Source organism: Barbus barbus, assembly GCF_936440315.1.
Source record: "Barbus barbus genome assembly, chromosome: 40".
NCBI lineage: Eukaryota > Metazoa > Chordata > Actinopteri > Cypriniformes > Cyprinidae > Barbus > Barbus barbus.
This window is the reverse complement of record NC_136718.1, coordinates 6076477-6095256: the sequence shown is the minus strand read 5'-3', so window position 1 is coordinate 6095256 and position 18780 is coordinate 6076477. Positions and strand designations below refer to the sequence as shown.

General features: G+C 40.8%; 2 protein-coding genes across 3 annotated transcripts in view; one reads left to right on the top strand and one right to left on the bottom strand.

Moving 5' to 3' along the window:
• Positions 1–18780, bottom strand: part of LOC306859737 (uncharacterized protein) — a 708874-nt gene that overhangs the window by 120956 nt on the left and 569138 nt on the right. The window lies entirely within an intron of this gene.
• Positions 6360–18584, top strand: LOC306859445 (transcription factor ETV7-like). Of its 2 annotated transcripts, XR_013783303.1 has the most exons (10): positions 6380–6629; positions 7124–7250; positions 7742–7906; positions 7996–8088; positions 8832–8936; positions 10101–10265; positions 10390–10532; positions 10618–10718; positions 13165–15396; positions 17235–17971. XR_013783303.1 is itself a non-coding variant. In XM_079400464.1 (9 exons), the coding sequence occupies exons 1-9, from the start codon at positions 6594–6596 to the stop codon at positions 17416–17418; spliced, it is 1119 nt and encodes a 372-aa protein (XP_079256590.1). In that variant the 5' UTR covers positions 6360–6593; the 3' UTR covers positions 17419–18584. The 2 variants fall into 2 exon arrangements, 1 of the variants encoding a protein (XP_079256590.1); XM_079400464.1 differs by lacking the exon at positions 13165–15396 and having other exon boundaries at positions 6360–6629; positions 17235–18584.

Here is an 18780-nt window from a genome sequence, read left to right as displayed (position 1 = left end):
TAAATACATTGCAGATATGCTCACTGAATATAAACCTAACAGACCACTCATTAGAATCGAGTTAGAATTACCAAGGGTTCACTCAAAACAAGGGGAGTCAGCTTTTATGGGGTTAGATCTCTGCCACAATTCTGCGTGCGAAAGATCAATATTTTGAGCGAGCAAAAGTGTTGTTTTGCACAGTGCGATCTTAGTTTTGTGGAGAAAATGTTCATCTCGCAAAGAAGAAAGTATTTGGAGCGCACTAAAATCAATTTTGCATTTAAAATAAGTTTTTGGATGTGTGCAGACCTTCTCTTATGCGCGTGCAATGTTTAACTAGCTTGCTCCCTTGATGCCCTCCCTTAGTGCTCTCTAAATGCAGATAGCTTGCTTGCTCAACACAACCCAGCATTACAGTGTGTCATAATTTCAGCCAATCAGAGACGAGGATGCTAAATTCTGATTGGCTGCCTTGACAACCAATCACAACATTCCTTGCATTACTGATGACAGCTGAAGAGGAAATATACAGTGCTTGCATAATTATTATGCAAGTTGATATTCTTATCATATTTTTTTTCCAAACACATTTTACCAATTCCAAACAACATCAATCTTATTAACTACTATTAATCTTGTATTTAATCACTTATAACCGATTTATAATTGTTCATGAAGGCTGGAAGTGAAAAACACCTTATTTAGTTGTGAATAATTATTAAGCAGGTAATCTTCTACAGATAAAATCTCGAGATGGACTAAAAATTAACTCCCAAAACTTACTGCCAGATTCTGGAAGATACATTCTGTGAAAAAACAGTGGTACAAGTGGTACAAGAGGATGTGGTGCTGGTCCTTCAAGAGGCGCTCTCAACTTCTATCTGTCTAAAATAATAAACAAAAATATAACAATCAGACAAAATCAGTCTTCAAGTATTTTACTACACTTCAGTATGTGATTCTTATTATGTAGGGGTAATTTTTTAGGATTCTATACTTAACATAAGTCTCTGCGAACCTGACACCTTGTACTTCTGGAGACTCGTTGCAATTCTGGAAAATGGTGGCACAGTGGTGATTTTACACCTAATTCTTCAACTTAATTCCTAATCATTTTGCAGTTAATATGCATCTTTTCTTCTCCACATGTTTTTGACTGACCCTGCTGACCCACTGAGCAATTTGCTGCCCAGTGGTCATGCATTAACTTTGCAATTTCTAGTATTGCATTAGTATTAAATATTTCTCATGGGCATTTAATATTTTTTCTTTTACTTTCAGTCTGAGTTAATGTCTTTTTTGGCTCATTGTATCTGTAAAAGAAAACCTGATTAATAATTATGCACACCTGAATATAAGACATTTTTCACTCCCAGCCTTCATGAATAATTATATATCAGTTATAAATGATTAAATACAAGATTAATAGTAGTTATTAAGATTGATGTCATTTGGAACTGGTAAAATGTGCTCGAAAAAAATATGATCAGAATATCAACTTGCATAATAATTATGCATGCACTGTATTTTTCCCCTTCCGCTCTTGTCCGTAATGCAAGGAATGTTGGAATTGGTTGTCAAGGCAGCCAATCAGAATTTAGCAGCCTTGTCTCTGATTGGCTGGAATTATGGCATATTGTAACACTGGGTTGGGTTGAGCAAGCGAGCCGTCGGCATTTAGAGAGTACTGAGCAAGCTAGTGAAACATTGCACGCGCAAAAAGGAAGGTCTGCACACATCCAGAAACATATTTTACATGCAAAATTTATTTTAGTGCGCACCAAATAGTTTCTTCTTTGAAACAAACATTTTGTCCAAAAACACATTTTTGCACACTCAAAATATGATCTTTCACGCGCAGAATTGTGGCAGAGATATACGCTTTTAGCTATTATGCCACCCACAGTTGGAAGCAGCTTCCAGAAGAGATCATATGTGCTAAAACATTAGCCATATTTTAATACAGACCTGAGCGCGGGAAGGCTGCGTACCACGAGAGTTTGGGCGAGATAAGGTGCATGATCTAAGATGGCGGCTCCCCGCTGCTAGACTACAACCTTAAACAACTCCATTCATTTATTTATTTATTTCTCTATCTCTTTATCTTCTCTCTTGTTTTGCATTTTTTCTTCCATTTCAAAACTGGACTATAACGCTTTGCAACCTGGATTACCTTGAGGGACACGCATTACAACAGACTCTACAGCACCATGAACAAGGACACACCAGACAACAACAAAAAAAAAGTAAAGGCAATCTCACCCCAAACTCCAAAAGACCCCGTCCAGACTCACTATCCAGCACAGGTACAACACCATCCACATCACCTAAACCGCCATGCTGCACAGAGGTAAGCGACATTCTACTCTCCATTGAAAACAAACTTTCCGGACTGGATGCAAAGACCGCACTAATAGAAGTAATACACAAGGACATTCAAGAACTACGACGCAGCTTAGAATTCAGTCAAGAACAGATAGACACTCTCACCATAGAAAATAATTTTTTAAAGGACTACGTTCACTCTCTTATCGCTCAACTCACCTCCGCTGTCACACAAAACAAAACCATGAAAGAGAGCATTCTGGACTTACAATCGTGAAGCAATCTAGTCTTCACAGGCATTCCAGAACAAACCCCAGACGACCCCGAAAAATCAGTTAAGGACTTCATGATAAAACAGCTCAAATTCCCATCTGAAACTGTACAGGATATCACTTTTCACCCCGTGCATCGGATCAGATCCCAAAACTACAGCAATCGCCCACGTTCAATCATCGCAAAATTCAAACATTATAAACAAAAAGAACTGGTTCAGAGGCAAGGCAGACAACTCAAAGCACAAACTATGGACTCAACGATCAATATCCAAAGGACATTCTCGAGCATCGAAAACATCTCTTCCCAATATGAAAAAAATGATGAATGAAGGAAAAAAGGCAACTATCTCTGTGGACAAACTTTACATAAATGGACCGTTATACCGTGATAAAGACATTACCCCTTGGCTCTTCTGAACTCTTTACTCTCAATTCCGAATAAGTAACTCTCTTTACCACATTTTAAGTCATGAAATTAGCTCTCATGTTGCACCTTGGCACCTTGCACCCCCCCCCCCAACATAATATAATTGTTACATACTGTCAGTATTTAATCTTCCTTGTATTGCTGTTGTTGCTGCTGTTGTTGTTGTTGTTTTGCTTCATACACACTGTCATTTGTGTTTCTTAAGTGTTGTTCATCTGCCAACAACATCAATATTTTATGCACACACTTGTACATACAGTCATAACTCCATAAATATATACACTCACACGTATACATGCACGGCACTCATACATTCATACAGTAATATTCATTTCCTTTCCATAACATGTCTTCTATCAATTTTCTAACCTGGAATGTTCGTGGAATTGGTTCTCATGCAAAGAAGGTCAACCATTTGCAACCACCTTGAACCATTTAAATAAACTACAAGCGGACATATGCCTTTTGCAAGAAATGCATCTATCAGACGCAGATCAAGATAAAATTAAATCATCAAAGTACAGTAATTTATTCTCAGCGCAATATAATTCAAAACAAAGAGGAGTTTGCATTTTAATAAGTAAAAAAAATCTGATTTATTCATAATACCACTGTTATAGACCCCGAGGGACATTTTATTATGATAAATATTTAAATCTATAATAGCCCAGTTACAATTGGTAATCTATACGTGTCAGACCTCTGTTGTGTGTGTCTTGTGTTTCCACGTGCTCCCTGTGTTTCCATGCCCATGCCGTCCGCGGCTCACCGACCCTGCAGTTCGCGGGGTATCACGCTGCCGTCTGCGGCTCTCCGACCCCGCCGTTCGCGGGGTATCACGCCGCCATCTGCGGCCCCTCTAGTTCGCTGTTTGCGGGGAAGGCCAACCCGCCATCCGCGGTAACTCGGCCCGTCGCCGGTTGTGGCTTCCTCCAGCCCACCGGTCCCCGCCATTGAGTGGTCAAGCCGGCCAGCTGCTGCTGTATTGACCAGACAGTGACCAAAGTCTTTTTAACATTTTTCCAGTGTGTTTAGCCGGAGGGCTCCTGTTACCCCCAAGCTGCCCCTTGGAAATTTTGGTTGGGGGGGGTAGAAGGGTTCCAGCTGGAATGGCCGGGCCGAGGAACGAGTCCACGGCCACGAAGTCCACCTGCCATGGCCTCCTGAGCTCCCTGCTCCACCTCGGCCTTCGGATGTCTTTTCTGCTCTGGAGGTCCCCGTCCTGTGTTCCGGTCCGTGTCTGTCCTGAGGGGCCTCCAGAGTCTGTGAGTTTGATGTCTGTGAGTTTGCCTTGTCCTGCCATGTCTTCAGTAAAATCTATTGTTTGAGTTTACATCCTCGTCTCCGTGTTCCTTGTTCCTCCCTGCTGTGTGCACCGTGACAGTTCCCTTATACCTACACGTACGTTCTTTATAGGTACACTATAATTACAGAAACGTACACTGTAAATTCAGTATACTTGCGTAGTTCTTTGCGGGTTATAATCTAAAGCGTTACCAATTATTTTACTTCCTTTTCTGTAAAGCACTTTGAATTTGAACAGCTTTTCTTGTTGGAAATCACAGATACCATGTCCTCCGGGCTAAAGAGGAGGGAGACCTTCCAGCGTGTCATCAGCATTCAGTTCAAAAGCCAGCATCTCTGATGGTATGGGGGTTCATAAGTTTTTGATGTTTTGGAGGGCACTATGAATGCTGAAAGGTATATAAAGGTTTTAGAGCAACATATGCTCCCCACCAGATGACATGTATTTCAGCAGGATAATGCAAAACCACATACTGCAGCTATTACAACAGCATGGCTTCGTAGTAGAAGAGTCCGGGTGCTGAATTAGCCTACCTGCAGTCCAGATCTTTCACTTATAGAGAACATTTGGCGCATCATTAAACGAAAAATACATCAAAGAAGACCACAAACTCTTCAGCAGCTGGAAACCTATATCAGGCAAGAATGGGACCAAATTCCAACACCAAAACTCCAGAAACTCATAACCTCGATGCCCAGACATTTTCAAACTGTTTTGAAAAGAAGAGGAGATGCTGCACCATGGTAAACATGCCCCCATCCCAACTATTTTGAGACCTAGCAGGAAACAAATTTGAAATGAGCTCATTTTGTGCATAAAGTGTAAAATTGTAAAATTTCTCAGTTTAAACATTTGTTATGTTCTCTATGTTCTATTGTTAATAAAATATTGGCTCATGTGATTTGAAAGTCTTTTAGATTTCATTTTATTCTAATTTAAAAAACGTCCCAACATTTCTGGAATTTGGGTTGTACTTTTCTATTTTCTGTTCTCTTTTGCACTTAAAAAACAAGGGAACAGGCTATTATAATTTTATAACTCATAATTATTCAGTACATTCTTTTTCATTTTAAGCTGAAACAGCCTGTGCTCTCTGATTTTGCTGTAAATGTATAAAGCAAATTGCTTTGTCAGAATGGGGGCCTTTTACCCCAAAATTATTTTTTTGTTAAAAATCTAATAACATGATAATAACATTGCAGCAGCCATATCAGCCCAAGACTGGTTGCCCACTGAAGCTAAGCAGGGTTGAGCCTGGTCAGTACCTGGATGGGAGACCTCCTGGGAAAACTAGGTTGCTGTTGGAAGAGGTGTTAGTGAGGCCAGCAGGGGGTGCTCACTCTGCAGTCTGTGTGGGTCCTAACACCCCAGTGTAGTGACGGGGACACTATACTGTAAAAAAGCACTGTCCTTCAGATGAGACGTTAAACCGAGGTCCTGACTCTCTGTGGTCATTAAAAATCCCAGGATGTCCTTCGAAAAAGAGTAGGTGTGTAACCCTGGCATCCTGGTCAAATTTCCCCATTGGCCTCCTAATCATCCCCATACACTGATTGGCTTCATCACTCTGTCTCCTCTCCACCAATAAGCTGGTGTGTGGTGAGCGTTCTGGCGCAATGGCTGTCGTCGCATCATCCAGGTGGATGCTGCACATTGGTGGTGGTTGAGGAGGTTCCCCCGCTTCTATGTAAAGCGCTTTGAGTGCCCAGAAAAGCACTATATAAATGTAACGTATTATTATTATTATTATTATTAAAACTACCCTTCGTCGCGAAGACGCACCTTAACTGAAAATCGCTTACAGAAATAGGAAGAAAAAAACAAAACAAAACAAAAAAACATTAAAAATACCAAAGCAAACATATTAATGTTTAACTAAATAATAAAATAAAAATATTGTATAGCTTTGGTAATTTTTTATGTTTTTTGTTTTCTACTTACTTTGAAAGATTTGCTCATTTCACACACATTTAATCTTTCTGGGCTTTCAGGAAAAAACAGATTGGCTACCTGAAACACAATCACCAGAGCGATCTCTCTTCCCATACAGTGTTTGCGAGATTCATGTGCACACAGCCCCTGGCAGATCCGCGCTTTCGTTTTCATTTCCCGGAAGGATTTTTAATATTGCAGCGATTCGCATAAGAAAAGACAAACTCTGCTCTGCGAGACTGCGACTTTACGTGACACCACATGCTGTATTTGGTGATTAGCTATTGATACAGTAATCAGGTATTAATATTGTAGCGAATATTTATGAGTTTGTGAAGTCTTGAACATGAGCGACGCCTCCTCACCGCCACCTTTGATAAAGGTAAGATCCACGATAGACACACAACACTCACTCAATACCAAATAATAGGCTAGTAGAGAAAATAAAATGACTTTGGTCAGCACGTTTATTAGTGCCACAAAACGAAGTAAAAAAACGTATCACATGAAAATCACCTCAAACTGCTCACTTAAGCAAATATTATATTCAACTAACTTTTTATGTTATTTTGTAAACCCTCTCAAATGTCATAATAAAAAGTTCAATATTAATGTAGATTTTTGATGCAAATATACCTTATTAAAAAATTTGCCATGCAAAACTGAAAATAAAAACTTGTGTGTCACAAATTTATACTTTCACTTTTGCTGTGTGTATTGAGATCTTAATTTGTTTTCATACTGCAAGAGTCGATTGTCTAGTTTCTGAACTTTCTGATTCATTCATATAAATTATACATCACTGAAAACATGTATTTTGGATTTATTTCATTTTTATTGAAGTAAATGTTTCTTTCTGCTTCTTTCGCTTCCAAGCTTCAGCAGAGCTGTAATGGGAACAAACCCACAGTTTGCTCTCCGGTTCTGCACGACCCTAAAAATGAACCTCCCTTCGGGTACGACACAGTGCCTGATGAACTCTGCAAGCTACCTGGAAGACTACGTATGTTCCCACATAAAATATTGACGTGAATAGCTTACACATCCTTGTAATGATCTATCTAAAAGAACAAATGTACTAAACATTATACACTTTCAAAAATAACTTCTTCTACAGAATACAAAAGATGTTTAACAGAAACAAAGCTACACTTTTCCACATTGTGACCAGCGGCTACAAGGCATCAAATGACAAATAGCACCATGACAGTAGCATAAAGCATCTGTTTTCATATATTTATGTATAAGTCTTCTTATAGTCCAAAGTCATATAAAGTTTTGTGAGAGGAATAGACAGCAATTATTCACACTTGCAAATATTCAAACCTTGTGCCAGCATTACATCACATCACGTCAGTTTTGAATATGCGCAAATGCACATACAAAGGTGAAGTTGTTCACCAAATTATGACCTAAATGTTGTCTGTCCTCCATGCAAAGGCCTTAATATGACAAGAAATATAATAAATCACTGTTTTATGGTTGTAATGTAAGGGATCAATCCATCTTTGTGGAATAAGGAGGACGTGAATCTCTGGCTGCGCTGGGCTCAGAGCGAATATTCTCTGCGACGTGCGGACCACCAAAAATTTGAGATGAACGGAAAGGCACTTTGTCTTCTAACTAAAGAGGACTTCCGTCTTCGCTGTCCCAGCTCTGGTGTGTGATCTGAAATTAATTCTAGTTATCAGTTTTGTTTATAGCTTTCATGATAACTGTGCACTGTGAATGGGAACTGTTGTGAACAGGTGATGTTCTGTATGAACTCCTTCAACACGTGAAGCAGCAGAGGAGATGCGCGATCTTCAGTCCGCTGACGCCCGACTCGCACAGGACGTCAGGTGATCTAGTTGTTCATAATAAACTATTATTCATAAAATTAGGAGCGTTCAGCTAAAGTCTTAAATGCAATCAAAGTCATCCGTTTTAAACAGCCATGCATGTATTATTTGATCGCTTGCATATTTTTATACAATTATTTGTTTGGTTATTTAGGTTTAAATTTATAGAATTTTAAAGCCTTTTTAAATTAAAAGCTGAGAGCACTCTTCCTTGTTCAGGCTGTTCTTGTGTAATCTCTATTATGGGCATTTTGATAAATGTCTTACTTCCTATTTGAACAGTTGCCAGAGAATAAATGAAATGACTTGCCGAAGCTTGCAGCAAGCGCACTGTTGAAGGAACTGAGCCACTGCTCCAACATGCTGTGGAGTCCTTGTAAAGGGAAACATTTCGCATATCATACTTGCTGATCATTTTATATCAGTATTTTATAGCAAGTCCTTTATAACTGATACTGACGGGAAGCAAACTGATCTGCTTCATGGGGTTAAATAACACCCATTTCTTTATTCAGGAGGGAATTTCCTGGTTGTAAAGCAGCTAGAGCTGTTGCCAGTAGGTGTGGCTAAATTAGACCTACCTCCATTCAAACAATAGTACACAATACATTTCTTTCATATTTGCCCTTTTCCATGTAATGTTATAAATAAAATGAATTGTTTTGCGATTAATAAATAGCATTTGATAATTGGTCTTCCAGGTCTTTATGTTCCCTCTAACAGAAATGTTCCTGTTTTTCCAGTAAATACAAACTCCTGGGTGTTAACAGCTGGAAGCAGCACAGATCAGAGCCAGGAGAAGAAACCTCTGTCTGCTGACCCTGAGTATTCACATGGCATGCACAGAGGTCAGTGTTTAAACCATTTTTATTGACCCCAGAAAGTCATGAAATCAAAGGCCTGGGGATAGATTTGACCCAAACTTGCTGAAAATGTATTAACTCGCAGGCCAGCCTTGTTTTTCATCAGAACATAGCATTATGTAACTTACCAATTGATCCTCTGCAGTGAATGGGTGCCGGCAGAATGAGAGTGTAAGCATCTGATAAAAAGATCACAATAATCCACACCATTCCAATCCATCAGCTGTGTGTTTGAAAGAAACAAACAAAAACATGAAATAACCATGTTCCATGAAAACATTTTAACTTAAAACTCTGTAGCTTTCTTTTAAGACATTTTTAACCTAAAAGTATCACTTGTTTAAATACGAGTCCTCTATCTGTAATACTGCATAGTATGAAATATTCAAGCACCGCTTACAACAAAATATGTCACTGATAGATTTGAGATGACATGGAATTCTGATGGCACCCATTCACTGCAGAGGATCCACTGATGAGCAATTGATGTAATGCTACATCTCCAAATCTGTTCTGATCAACAAACAAACTTATCTCAGAAATCTTCTGAAAAAAAAAAAAAAATTTGGAAGAACTATTCAAGGTTAGATACAGCTATGAAGATGTAGACATTTCTGAGAATGTTTATTTTGCAAGTCTTGATGGGTTCTTCTTTGAAATAATGTGATAGAAAGGCCATTTTGTATTTAATAAAAAGTAAAAACATACATGAAATATGGAAGATTTTGTAGACATGAATTAAGAATTTGATCCCATGATTTAATTAATTCCCTAGTTTTAATTAAACCATGGGTTTTAGTTTAACTTATAATTGAGATTAAAACAAGGGAACAAATTACTATAATATCACCACAATTTACCTAAAATGAGGGGACAAATCTGACCACAATTGTGGAAAACATGGACACAAAGTCATGGAAACAAATTTGTGGCCACGATATCTAGTTTCCGTCTTCAGCATGTTATATGCCTGGGGCTTCATAAAAAATGCACACATTTTTGTAATAGAGTGTTAAAATGGAAGTGTAGAATTGTATCTTTTTGGATGTGTTCTGTGGCGCCTAGAGGACCCTGGCTTCCTGACTGATACAAGATTTTGACACAGGAATTTGAAAACTTCACTTTCTCCTTTTATTTCATGTTTTGCAGAGATTTCAAATCATTCTCCCAAGGAACAAAATCAACAGACATCTCCAGAAAAAAACAGACAACCAGTAAATGTTTACTGTACAGACAAGCCTCTCAACCTGTCCAATAAACCCCAAAAATCTGCAAACACCACACAAACCTCTGAGGCCAATGGAAAGATTGCAGGTGCTCATGCATGTTTCTTCAGACACTGTAAACTGGCATTAATATAAAAAAAATATATCAGACATTGTTAAAATTTGCTGTATGTCAGAAGATCATAGAGAGTACAATACCATCTTTTCATTAGACTGCAAACTCTTATGGGACTATGTGTACCAGCTGCTGTCGGACAGCAGGTATGAGGCCTTCATACGCTGGGAGGATCCAGATGCCATGATCTTTAGAGTGGTGGATCCCAATGGACTGGCACGACTCTGGGGCAACCACAAAGTACTACAGCAGACAAGACCAGCTCACTTCTTCATTGCTTTAAGTGGGATCGATATTAATTGGGGCTGTTTGTTTGTTATTGCAGAACAGGGCCAATATGACCTATGAGAAAATGTCCAGAGCATTACGTCATTACTACAAGCTCAACATTATCAAGAAAGAGACAGGCCAGAGGCTGCTCTTCCGGTGAGTGCAGGCACCCGAAAGGCATTTAATGCACATTTGTATTTTTTGTACTCAAATGTAGTAGTCTTGGGTTTTTCAGTCATTAGTTAATGGTGATGCCGATATAATTCCTGTATAATTCCATTTAATCACGGTAAATGAGATTTAACTGTTGTTTTTAAAAAAGTGCATTTGAAGAGTACTTAAAATTTTAAAAGAATATTTTCAAAACACTGTTCTTGCAGAAAATATATTAACAGTAATCAAATAAAAGGCTGGTAATTAAATTCAAGTGCACTTTAAGAGAGTACACTTTCCTAACACACTTAAATACAATTTTAAAAAGTGCAACTTTAATAATTGTCACGGTTTGCTGGGGGAAGAAGCTCAAAGAAGGCAGATAGTCAAAACAAACAGTCTTTAATAAATCCACATTGGAGAATAGGAAAACACAATGTAGACAGGACAAAGAAACTGAGGAAAGGCAGGGATATAATTACTAAACCAAACGAGGGACTAATGAGTAAATTAATAAGACACAGGTGAATAGAATGACATGGAAACAAGAAAACTAGGTCAAATGATGAAGGCAAACTGAAAACACAAAAAGTAGACTATGCCTGCGTCCAAATGTGCATACTATCTATCCTAAATTCTTTGTGATATTAGTCATTTTAGTCAATACTATTTAGGGCAGATAGGGTGGATAGTACGCACATTGGGATACAGGGTGTGAGACTAAAACAGATTTTTAAAAACACACACGGAACATGGCAATAATGTCAAATGCTTTACTTTTAAATCATTATGTTTTAATAATTTTTTATTTTGCTTTAGACAACATCCTGAAGTACATGTAAAATACTTTATATTATAATTTGAACTAGTGTTTTCGATATTACTTTTAAAAGTAATATAATGTAAATATGCTAAATTGCAACTTCATTATTACAAGTATATGTGACATACAGGGCAGGACTTAGCATCGTGGGGGCCCCTGGGCTTGAGTCATTTTCGGGCCCCTACTTATGGAGCGATTTTTGTGCCAATATTCAAACAAATCCAGTGTTTTGCAAATAAACACAATCTGCTTTGCAAAGAAAAACTCGACTTTCAAACAAACGCAAAGTGATTTTCAAATACAAATCTCTTTGAGAGAAAATGCAGAGGTATGGACAAATATATGTATTGTGTGTTACAACTGTGAGACTCATTTGCCTTTTTATGAGGAAACTTGGCTTGATTTTCTCACAAATGCGTTTGTTTGAAAGTCGAGTTTTTCTTTGCAAAGCAGATTGTGTTTATTTGCAAAACACTGGATTTGTTTGATGAATATTGGCACAAAAATCGCTCCATAAAAACACACCAGATGAGAATTTTTCTCGTCCTGACAAGTGAGCCTCAGGTGTTGCAGACTCACCCACATCTCTCAGCTACCACAGGTACATCAGGCTATGGTGTCACAGGTGTGAAAAATCCAGTAATCGTTTTCAGTTTACTGAGTGCTTCCTTTTCACGTCGCTGTCTTTCATTTTTTAGTTTTCTTTTAAGCGCGCCGCTCCGATACCGCTTGTCCGCCATTATATTGATTAATGCGGCCGCTAGGTACAACAGTGTAAAGCCAACGCTTCGTTATCACCAATAACCAATCAGCGTAAAGCCAACGCATCGTTATCACCAATGCCAGACCAATAAACGAACCTTAATTGAAAAATAAACAAATCAAATTAACGGAAGCGGGCGGGGCCCCCTATTGGGCGGGGCCCATGGGCTCGAGCCCACTCAAGCCCAATGGTAAGTCCGGCCTTGGTGACATAGTATACCATGAATATTGGATTTCAAAGACAATATAATTGTGAAATTGCATATAAAGACATACTTTAGTCCTATACTTCAATCAAAATGCTCTAAAGTTCAGCTAAATGCATTTAATATAAATTTCAGTTCACATTTGTGTCCACATTTAAAATATTCATAAGTATGTTTAAGTATATTATTCCCGTATTATATTCAATTGAATTAAAATTCAGTTAAAATCTATTTTAGACAAGATTTATTTGAAATTCAAACATATTTGAAAACGTCTCAGGTTACATATGTAACCATGTTTCCCTGAGTAGGGAAGGAGACACTGCGTCCTCTAGGGGTCGCTATGGGGAACGCTGTCAGCGTGACAAAAACAAAAATGCCACCTGTTGGTTGGTAACAACCTATGACGTCACTACCGGCGCGACCACAATATAAAGGGGCGCCGGGAAAATACGTCATTCACTTCTTCGTCTGAAACTTGCGTCGAAGCATGGCACCGAGCCTAGAGGACGCAGTGTCTCGTTCTGTTTTCAAATATGTTTGAATTTCAAATAAATATTGTCTAAAATAGATTTTAACTGAATTTTAATTAAATTGAATATAATACGGGAATAATATACTTAAACATACTTATAATACTTCGAACTGCATCCTCTAGGGGTCGCTATGGGGAACGGAATACCCATGCCACCATGCTGAGGGGAGTGCAAGCCAAGCACAAAATGCGAGCACTAGGTACCAACTCTACCACGGCTAAGGGAGTTGCCCCTGGGATGGTTAGATGGCTGTCAGTGACATTATCCCCTACGGCCAAAGACCCGAGCTGCATACCCTAAAAAAACAGACCTGTTAAGGGCCGGGAATCCCGGACCCAGGGCAGAGCTTGAAGGCTTAGAATCATAAGAAAAGATTCCTTTAAGGAGATACGGCCAAGTGCCTAGGATAGTAGCTAGGTCCTGGCCTGTCACCTAGGAGCTACCGCTTGCTCTGCACGAGCTCTCTGAGGGAACTGTCTCAACAGACCCTCAGTAGCAACCCGCTGTTGATAGCCCAGAAACACTGGGAGAAATAGGTAGAGTGGGGCCCAAGGCGAAACCGGGACCTGACCAACTCAAAGAAAGGGCACGAAGCTGCAGCGCGTAACCCCTACCATACAGGATTTTAGAAAGAATGGAAAACACTTTATGTGCGATCTTACCACAACTTGGATTTCATAAAGTGCACAGAGACTAGCGTGCGCACTTACCATAACATGGATTGTAAACACCGTTCTAGGGAGTCATAGAGGCTGTTACTACACAAGCCCAGAGACCCTAAGTGACCGTGGCACTCGAAAGAGTAGTACTCTTTTAATTTTATAATAGAGCACACATAGATGGGAACAGCGCTTCTCATAGAAAAAATTGACTTATGAGGGGTCAGTAACTACCATCACAGTCACAGCCAGGTTGCTAGAAGTAGCTAGCATAGCTGAAGGTGACATAGTACCCCGCTCTCAGCTGAGAGGGGGAGAAGATTCTCAATCTCTTTCGTGCTACAGTCATCCCGCAAAGCGAGCAACTTAACAGGCAGGCAGAGAGAGGCCTACAACCTGAAGTTGCTGACTCAGAGCTCTGGGGAGCGAAGAACTCAACTCTCGGGATGAGAGAGAAACTCAGACGCTCAGAAGGGAGCAGCATGCTCATAGGTGACCCTCTATGGTGAAGGGAGCAATGCTAGCTCGACCAACAAGGAGAGCAACCTAACAGGGAGGCATAGAGAGGACTAGCAACCTGAGGCCGCTGAATCACAGAGCTCTGTGAAGTGGAGAACTCAACTCTCAGAATGAGAAGGAACTCAGGCGCCCAGAAAGGAGCGGCATGCTCATAGGTGACCCTCTATGGTGAGGGGAGCAATGCTAGCTCGACCAACAAGGAGAGCTAACCTAACAGGGTCACAGAGCTCTGGGCAGCGGAGAACTCAAATCTCACAATGAGAGGGAAACTCCAACGCTCAGGGAAGAGCAGCGTGCTCATAAGAGACCCTTGGAGTGAGGGGAGCACTGCCGAATTCACCATGAGATCGGCCTAAGGCCTAGCAACCTGAGGCTGCTGCCATCCCACAGGGTGAGGAGAGTACTGCCAGGCTCAGCCCACTCGGATGACACATCAGAGAGACAGCATGCAGCCGGCTGTCTAATGATGCTGTCATGGAACTCAAACAGTAAAGAGAATGGTACTGGCCCAGGGGCAGGTTCCTTCTGCTTACACCCTCTATCAGCAGGTGATAGCACACTAGCTAGCCTGAAAAACCACGGTAAGCCCTCCAAAGAGGATGCCACAAGGGTGGGCTATTACTTACACCCTAGCAGGGGAGAAGCACACTTTAGGCAAGGGCTTGGGGAGATCGCTACTTAAAAACCCCAGGAAGAGGAGCAGTCCCTGAGCTAGCACATAGATATCCTCAGATAGACATGCACCTTTCTCAATAAGAGGAGCTTAACTCAGAGAATGCGTGATGATAGAGTAGGTAACCTAACACCAGTGGCAGGCGTCCCCTGCCAACATACTGATAGTAAAAAGACCCGCAGGTCCTGGAATTGCAGTGCTGGAGACCTGATGACCAAGGAGGCTCCCATAGAAACCTACGACTGGGCCACACGATCCAGGGGTATGAGGCCGGGCTCTCATCCTAGCCTGGATCTAGTATCGACGAGTGAGGTCATCACTGCACTGAGTCGAAGGCAAGAGGTGAAAACACACAAAACGACAGGTCCCAGAATACTGCAAAGAATGGCTACACAATACCAGTCAATCGCATAACTGGATCGTACTCACCCATCAATGGTTCCTGCGCATGAGATCAGTCCCGGAGGCGAAGTCCAAAGAGTCGGGTCCGGACCATCAGTAAGGTAGTTTCTATGAAACATAGAACCTAACCAAAACATCATAAGTCCAGCATAGAGACTGCAATGTTTTTCAAGCGCAGGTTTCTAGGTTCCCACCTAACCTCAGTCAGGTGGAATTAACGGTGGTTGCAGGGGAATTAGAGAGGGGAAGGTGAGGACAAATGACAGGCCCCCCGAGGGAAGGGAGTAGATGTTCAAGTCTTACTCTGGTCCGGACGAGAGCGTTGAGAACGCCTCGTCTGGATTACCTCCTTCAGGTCTTGCCTACCTCTCTTTGACCCGTGCCTCCCTCTAGCCCTACCCGCAGGCGGGGGAGGGACACGAGTTGCGACACTTGCCTTCTGTCCCGATCTCTGATCCCCAAATGGAGATGGGCCAGGACCCCTGCGTTATTCGGGCTCAGACCTGGACCTTCTTGGAATGAAGATTTTGAAGGCTGCTGAGCTCGCCTTCGCCTCCCTTAACTTCTCGACCACTGTTTCGACAGAGGTACCGAAAAGCTCGGAAGGTGAGACTGGAGCATTGAGAAGAAAGCCCTTCTCTTTCTTCCCAATATCTGCCAGGTTCACCCACAGATGTCTCTCCATTACCACCATGGCCGTAATAGACCTGCCCATAGCAGTGGCGGCCTGTTTAGTGGCACAGAGAGCCAAATCCGTGGTGCGGTGCAGTTCAGCTACTTCATCAGGTAAACAAGCCCTGACCCTTATCCAGGTCTTTCAGCAGATCAGCCTGGTATGTCTGTAGCACCGCCATCGTGTGCAACGAAGCGACAGCCTGACCTGCTGCTGCGTATGCCCTGCCATTTAAGCAAGATGTTTCCTGAAGGGGCTTAGATGGCAAGGAGGGAGCCTTGAGAGAAGATGTCTCGTCCCCAGAGAGATAGCTGGCTAGCGTCTCTTTCACAGGGGGCATCCCCTCAATGTTAGCATAACTGGTATGTTGAAACCTATAGATGCGAGAGGAAAACAGCTTTTTCCATTCCCTCTCAATCTCCGCATGGAGATCAGGAAGAAATGGGAGGCTCACTCGAGCTGGGGGCTATGGCCAGAAAGATAACGCTCATCGAGACGACCCCGCGGCGCCACCATCTTGGCCCGCTTCCACGGCAAGTCAAGCCTCGCTGTGGCGCGTTCCATAACCTCCAACAGTTCGTCATACGCAGGGCAGGAGGATTGAGAGGGCTCAGTCTCAACTTCTTCGCCCTCAGACATCTCCTTCTCTTCCTGGGCATAACCCAGCAGAGCACTAGCCGCTGGATCAGATGATTTAAGAGAGATCGCATCAGCATCATCCAGCAACTCACCTTCGTTCGCGGCCAACGAGCGCGAGAAGGAAAGCCCCCTCTCTGTCTCATCAGCCAGATCCGCCTGCAAGCCCCACAAGCTCATTCTCCTTTGTGCCTCGGCAACAGTGGGTCTTGAACCGCGGGATGCAGGTGGCTGTCCCTCCTTCCTCGAAAAGAGAGACAGACGAGAGTGTAGCTTCTTTCTCATAGAAAAAAAGTGAAGAAGTGAATGATGGATTTTCCCGGCGCCCCTTCATACTGTGGTCGCGCCGGTAGTGACATCATAGGCTGACGCCGGCCAACAGGTGGTATTTTTGTATGTATGGTTCAGACACGGTCACGCTGTCGGCATTCCCCATAGCGACCCCTAGAGGACGCAGTTCGAAGTTCCCTCGAAAGGGAACAGAAATTCTTTATCATTAAAAAGGATTCATAATATTTTTACTCAAACAAGGGGGAGCTAAAACTGTAAAAATTAAAAATATTCTGGCTTGGCCCATATTGTTCAGTCGTACTTGTTCTTGTGTTTGCAAACACTCCCTCTGTGCTGCAGGTTTCTGAAGACTCCTGAGGAAATCATGCAAAGCAGGTCAGACCGCACAGAACCGTCAGAGTCTCCTGACAGTCCTGCAACTCCTGACTACAGAGAAGATGCTCTGGAAGTATCTCCTGTATCGACTCCTACTACCATGAGCCCCAGCTCTGATCACAACTTCAGCATATCACCAATCCCGTAACATTCACTCCCACATTCTGATCCAGGATCAGCCTTAGCAATGAATTATTCTGACTTTTTAGAAACCCAGAGCTGATCTTCTGTCAGAATGAACATCCAATGCAGCACGATGTGAAAGGCCATCAGCAGCACCAGAGATGGCTGATATCCCATAGAGGTTCCACTGGAACTTTTAGGAGACGCTCAGACCACATGGTTTTGACTCAGGGTAGCAGTGTGCAGTTGTTTGCTGTTAGTATGTGTTGAAAGCTAAGTGACACTAATTTCTCAACACAACAATTCTGATTGATTCTCATAGTTCCTTATTATAGTTGATATGATATTTTCTCTCAGGTTGTAAAACTGTGCAATGCTATTTTTTTACAGATTTGTTGATTTATGATTTATTAATCAAATATCATTAATAATCTACAGAATGAAATCTGTGAATTCATTTATTAACTATTAACTATATAAAGGGAGTTGACAAATAAGATGCTCATGAACTTTTTTTTAGGTTTTTAGGTTGAAATGTATGAACTTTATATTTGATTAAATTTTATTTGATCATTTCTTTCAATGCTTTTTGCAATTTTCTTACAGTAAACATTCCTGTATGACAAATAATTGTTTATTAAGTACAAATATTTCATTTTACCTAATAAAATCTAGATTAATAATAATTGATAAAATATTTATGAATGGGTCAATGCAATGACATACCATGGGCACAGGACCCACGTTGAGGCGTCATCAAATTTCAAAATGATTAAAATGATTTTAAATACTTGACAGAAGACAAAACAAGTAACTATTAGTATATTTAGTATATTAGTACATGTTGAAGAATCCAAGATGGCGGCATGTGTGGTCTGATGTGTGTTTGTCCCTTTATCTATTAGTCTTTATTTTCATGTTTTTGTGTGTTTCTGTATGTATGTAATGATGTGATGTAATTCAGCTGCCTATCTTGGCCAGGTCTCCCTTGTAAAATAGATTTTTAATCTCAATGGGCTTCTCCTGGTTAAATAAAGGATAAATAAAAAATAAATAAAATATTTCTTATTTGAATTTAAAATAATTCTACAACTGTATTTTTTTAAGAAGCAGGGTTCCCACTTTCTTGTAAAAACCTATATATAAGTTTATAAAAGTTGGATTCCTAGACCTAGAAAAGTAATTTAAATGAAGAAAAAGAAGAAAAACAAAATCTATATTCTCAATAGGCTTTATTTATATCAACATAGAACAGATTTTTTTCTGGTTATGCCAAGCTGTAAAATATTTTATCGGCCTTAATCCTCATCCAGTAAATCATGATCAACTGGAAAAGTCATGGGACCTTTGAATATTGCTGTGACCAATAGTGCCTTTGAGTCAATAC

Bases quoted from the DNA above. Each gene is read 5' to 3' on its own strand.
- LOC306859445 (XM_079400464.1), top strand. From the start codon at position 6,594: ATGAGCGACGCCTCCTCACCGCCACCTTTGATAAAG. The intron at 7,251-7,741 runs GTATGTTCCCAC...TTGTAATGTAAG, and splicing joins CAAGCTACCTGGAAGACTAC to GGATCAATCCATCTTTGTGG. The intron at 10,266-10,389 runs GTGCTCATGCAT...TCTTTTCATTAG, and splicing joins GGCCAATGGAAAGATTGCAG to ACTGCAAACTCTTATGGGAC.